This window comes from Palaemon carinicauda, chromosome 23 (assembly GCF_036898095.1).
Source record: "Palaemon carinicauda isolate YSFRI2023 chromosome 23, ASM3689809v2, whole genome shotgun sequence".
NCBI lineage: Eukaryota > Metazoa > Arthropoda > Malacostraca > Decapoda > Palaemonidae > Palaemon > Palaemon carinicauda.
Window position 1 is genome coordinate 29,865,897 of NC_090747.1, and position 5,984 is coordinate 29,871,880.

Sequence of the window (5,984 nt, forward strand, 5' to 3'; positions counted from 1 at the left end):
CTGTTTTCGGACTGGAACAATGGGTGAAGACTAAAGAGAGATGATGGGCCCAATAATACCCAGTTAATGCAACTCCTTGCACTGTTCCTCGATGGCGTCAGCGAAGGGTTTGTCAAAACGTCAAACTCTCTGATAAACGGGCGTCTGGTCATACAGGCGGATGCGAATTGGTGTGCTTGAGCTCTCTCCCACATCATCATCACCAGTATTGATAACTGGAAGCTGACGTCGAAGCATTTGACAAAACTGGTGCTTCTGAGAAGAGTCCAGTTCGTCGGATATAAACAGATTGTCTATCTCTTCCAATACGCTCGGTTCAGGACTCAGGTTACATTTCTGTGCTATCAGGCAGGAGAGAGGAGCATCCCCCATTGCCATGGTGAACACCTTCCCCAAGAGATCGCCCTTCTTGATCTTGGCAGTTTCTTCAGATGAACCCTTGATTAAAACTGAGGCTTTTCCATCTTTCAGTTCGAGGATGCCAGGAATTGCAGTAACTTTCATTGACAGACCAGGGGCTATGATGTCGCCATCATAATACATTTGCGGCCAACAGTTGGTCGGAGAAGCAGAGCACCTAAAAGAGATATCAAGTCCTTTAGGAAAGTTTACAGTAACTGGAACAAGTACTGGCTCAATACTGGCAATCCTCAATGAATCGGCTGCATGGACCTCAAGTGCGTAGAGCACTTGTTGACAACAGACTCCATGTATCGGTCATAATACTTCCAAAGAGGCTCTTGGGGAGTACTGACTACGCTCAGCCGATTTCGGTCTCTATCAACTATCACTCCATTTGCTCTCAAGAACTGGTAACCAAGCATTACGAGCTCAGTCATAGTCCGTGAAGGTGCAACATGGAACACACTCGGAGCGAATGTCATTCCATGTCTGGGCAAGAAATGCCTTAGCCGTAGCTGCTGGAGCCTTTTCAGGACGACTGGCTTCGGCTGGGTTGTCCATGAACTGCTCCCCTAGTTCACTGGCAGCAGTCTCTGGTGGACTAACGGGATCAGTTGCTGGAACAGGCGAGAAAGCCAGCAGTCCACTTGGGGCAGGAGACTCCCATAAGCCTGGTACAGGGGTGAGTAACAGTGTGAACCCTGGAGGGGCCTGGAGACCTCCAATCACTGGCTCTGCTCCAGTTACTGGAATTGCCTGACCATTGATGTTTGGCAAAGCTTGGGATATAGAAGGAGCACTGGTGGTCACTGTGGTTTTGACCCTAGTGGCAACGTGGCACGTTGGTGATGGCTCCATACTCTTCAGGGCCTCCACTTGAAGTGTCAGGGACTTGACCTGAGTTACCAGATCACTGACAATCCTGACCAGACTCTTCACATCCCTGCTCAGGCTCTTCTTAGCCTTTCAGCATTTGCTCGATGACGATACCATCGCTAAAGGTTGGTGTTCCCCGGGTCTGAGCACCAAAAATTTATGTAGTGGTTTGTGGACTGTGGCCAGAGGTAGCACCTAAACTGCCTAGTGTCCGAATGCCGACCACAACCCAACGTTCACTAGACAAAAAAAAATATACAACGGTGTAATACCCAAAAACCTAAGTAACAGGTCAAGAGAACAGAGCACTGAGCACCAACCCTTGACTTATACTGGGCATGGGGACCCAGCTAGAATATTACTTCCTCCTTGCCTTGGGCTTGCTGAATAAACGCGTAAGATGATCGTTGATTCATTTCTGAGAAGTAAGCAGCATTTATATATATAGCTCTATATTCTTTAGGTAAGATTGTTTCAAACTTGGGAAAGAAAATTTCAGAACATTAGGTGGAAGGGAAAGAATTTTTTATACTGACAACAGGACACAGTGTGGGAGGAATAAATTATGATATTTAATTTAAAAGAAAATTTAAAACTGTGAAAATACCGTACGACAATAGTTTTCCCCAAATCAATACTGTCCTTATCAATCTACCGTCTACCTTTAGGCAGCAAAGTTATTCAAACATTCTTTAGCGTGGAACAGTATGGCTGCACACGACGCTGTGCAGGTCTCTGTGGGAGTGGGACAACAATAGCAATGTCTATGAAATCACCAATTGTAAACATGCACTCTGATAAAATTCCCTTGTCATCGATAATTTTCTGTCAACAACAATAGTGCCTAAATCTCTCATTCTTGGAAGGGGTTTTGATAATTCCGGAACAATTCAGACTAAACTCGAACACAGTCACTCTCCTCCTAACATCTCAATTCAGTTCTTGGGCCTACGACCATATATGCCATTTCAATGGCTCCTGTGAACCATTAATGTTATGACACCATTTAAAATATTTTTTCTAAAATCTAGGTAGGTCACTGGTCACTTTCAGAAAAAAACTGACGTCAATTACAAGTTTGGGAAATGACTCATGTAGCAGGGCAGAAATATTTACAAAATAGGTTTTACCATGCTGACTAGCAACATAAACAGGTGCAGGATGATGCAGTACCCTTCCAATTATTTTTACTTGTGCCACGACTTGACTCAAATTCTTGTTGCCTCTCCAAGCCCTGCAGGAGTAGGGTGTGCTGCAAAAAAAAAGAAAAAAAAATCGTTAGACAATTGGCAGGACCGAGAATATATTACATAATAAATATGTTATGAAAGAAATATTAAAAATAAGTTGTATTTATTCCTAACTTCATTCGTTTAATATTTTCCAAAACAGTAGAGCAAAGACGATTAAACTATTGAACCATGAAGTTGAAGCCATGAATCTATAGTTATTAAATAATTCGTTTGCGGAGGACTCCACCAAACTGAAAAACTAAACTCGACTAAGAGAACCTTCCAAACTAGATGCTTATTATTGCAGTAATGGTGGTTCGTTATTTACGGTTTCAACTAAGCTGGAAAATAGAATGAAGGTAGAAATGTTCGCTGATGAGGTTACAAGTAAAGGGCTCCTAAAACACTTTTTATCAATCGGGTAAAACACCTTTCTTATAATTATTACTCAAAAACATATTACACACGCATTTTTTCATGCATTATATAGCTTAAACATTTATATATATTTTTTCTCCTAAAAGTATGTATAACTGTTTCCAATATTCTCTTTCACAAATGATCATTTTACATAATTTGGCATATTATCAAGGTTGTTTGTTATATGAAATGGAACAGATAGAAGCATGCCTTTCAAACTAAGAAATTATACTTCCAAAGTATGTCCAAAAAGATGTAATTTTGTAATTGAATTCTTAATTCCTTCATATTAATATCAAAGTGATTTATTTTCAATTTACTTTCTTTTTTCTTTCTTATTTCACGAAACACTTCCACTACCACATCTAATTGGAATTATGCTCTTTTAATAAATATGCTTGGGTAAATGTAGAGAATTTTAATATATTTGTAATTTAACTATCGATAATAATTCTTTATGTGACGTATCACCGCAAAAAGCCAAATATGGGGAATGTTAGCTTATCAACATCTGTATAATAAGAAAGAAAATATTTTATAAATCAAATGTCCCAAGATATTAAATTTACTTATGATTTTCTTATCTGGCAAAAAAAAGGCAGCCTCAACAGCGTTAATTTTGAATAACACCTTCTCTTGCTTGAGGGTACACTCGGGCACACTATTCTTTCTTATTTCTCTTCCTCTTGTTTTGTTTAAGTTTATGTAGTTTATATAATATATATTTATTTTAATGTTGTTACTCTTCTTAAAATATTTTATTTTCCTTGTTACCTTTCCTTACTGGGCTATTTTCCCTGTTGGAGCCCCTGAGCTTATAGCATCTTGCTTTTCCAACTAGAGTTGTAGCTTAGTAAGTAATAATAATAATAATAATAATAATAATAATAATAATAATAATAATAATAATAATAATAATAATTGTAGACAGAAAAGGAGTCATGGAAAATTACCGTCTCATAGTCAGCAATTATCTTCAAAGGAACATGATTGATAAAGGGTCTTCTGACTGAATTTTTTTTGGGGTTATATTGGTAAATTTCAATGATCTTACCAAAAATTACTGATACTTAACACCACTCAAACTAATTAATATGATAGAACAAGAAATCTCAGCAAGGCTCCGACGAAGGAGAGTGGAGCTGCAAAGCGAAGACGGATTAAAAGTTAGCATTAGGTTGATGGACAAACAGACTCTGATATAAGTCGAGGAATATTTGTGAAATTATAATTAATAATGCTAATAGTCACTCGCCTACTTAAGGATATGGTAACTGATTCCATGATTTGAATTGTGTAATTTGATTTCATTGGTTGGTTTTATGGTCAATGAAACCGCCGCTCTTATTGCCATGTTGATATTTTCTTGATGAAGTATATATTGTGACATTTTGTAAAACGTTATTAACACGCTGTGCCTCCCACTTCTATTCACTTGACGTTTCCTAATTAAACATTCACACCTCTGCTCTCCTTGTAATGTATGAATGAGTTAAAATTCCCTATGTCATTGTTAATGTTTTAATTTCAAGTAGGTTACATTTAGGAATGTATTATTAACTTCTATTCACTTCTTAGTAAGGACGGCAAAAATTATAAAATTTATTTTATGAGTTTGAAGTAAAGGGATTTTCTGCAACTCAATTCAACCAAAGAAAGAAACTGAATCGCTCAGTTAAGGCGCAATTTGATTGAGATTGTAAAATTCAATATCCGGAGCGAGGACAGAAAACGATGTCACCTAATCAGAGAAACTCCCGATTTAACGAGGTTTCTTTCTCAGCTGATCGGATTAAAGGGTATAAGGCGGATTAAGCCAGAATCCCAAATCTCACGTCTCTTCTTCAATAAAAAAAAGACTATCCTCACCATTCAAGTGTTGTTGAACTTCAATTTTATGTTCTCTGGTTATATGGAATAATTAACGTGTTTATGATAAGACATAAGTTGAGAAATTGAACTTAATAAATTTTGTTCCTAAGAATATTTTCTTGCTGATTGAGTATATTTACAGAGATCAATAAATTAGGTTTTAAGCCCCATTTTTATAGTGATTCAGTAAGGAAAAATTTATTAGCAATTTATATGTGCAATATAGCTACCCAAAACCACAATTATTGTAGCCAACATCATATAAAATGTTATTATTCCCGATAATTCGTCAAATCTATCGCCAGATTATTGTTCCATTCCACACTATGTTTTATTCCATATCTGTTTCCAGCCAGAGTCTCTTTATATCTTATTTTGACAAGAAGTAAGATTGATAATTATCTTCTTTTCCTGACAATTTATATACAATTTATGAACCTCAAATCTTTGAGGATATTTGCTATAAAAATTGAAGAGTTATTTTACTGTTTAAGATACAGTTGTTCCATTCCGTTGTCTAATTTCTAAACCATATTTTACATGGTATTTCTGATGAGGGATATAAGAGTATAAAGGATAAGCTATATAATATTAAGAGACTTTAAGTCTATTTCTTATACGTTTCTGTCTCAAAGGATACTTTATTATTATTATTATTATTATTATTATTATTATTAGTAGTAGTAGTAGTAGTAGTAGTAGTAGTAGTAGTAGTAGTAGTAGTAGTATCATTATTATTATTATTATTATTATTGATACTTGCTAGGCTACAACACTGGTTGGAAATGCAGGAGGCAATAAGCTAAGGGGCCATAGTAGAGAAAAAAGCCTAGTGAGTAAAGGAAACAAGGACAAATAAAATATCTTAAGAACAGTAACAACATTGAAATAAATATCTCTCATATAAACTATATTTTAACAAAGCAAGAAATAGAGAATTTTGAAAAAAATAGAGTTCCCGAGTGTACCCTCAAGCAATAGAAATCTAACCCAAGACAGTGGAAGCCAATGGTACATTAGCATTACTCCTGTAATGCTCATGAGCAGATTTAATAAAATTTACATATTTAAGAGGCATTCAACAATAACGCAGGACTCTTCACAAAACTGGACGGTGCACAATATCAAAGGCTTTTTCATAGTCCTAAAATTACATCAAAAGGGGATTTTCATATTCTATGC

At 36.4% G+C, this 5,984-nt stretch overlaps 1 protein-coding gene across 1 annotated transcript; it reads right to left on the reverse strand.

Moving 5' to 3' along the window:
- Positions 1–831: 831 nt before the first annotated feature.
- LOC137617510 (uncharacterized) lies at positions 832–1,260 on the reverse strand. Its single transcript, XM_068347528.1, has one exon. The coding sequence runs from the start codon at positions 1,258–1,260 to the stop codon at positions 832–834; it is 429 nt and encodes a 142-aa protein (XP_068203629.1).
- Between the last annotated feature and the right edge of the window lie 4,724 nt (positions 1,261–5,984).

Bases quoted from the DNA above. Each gene is read 5' to 3' on its own strand.
- LOC137617510 (XM_068347528.1), bottom strand. From the start codon at position 1,260: ATGGAGCCATCACCAACGTGCCACGTTGCCACTAGGGTCAAAACCACA.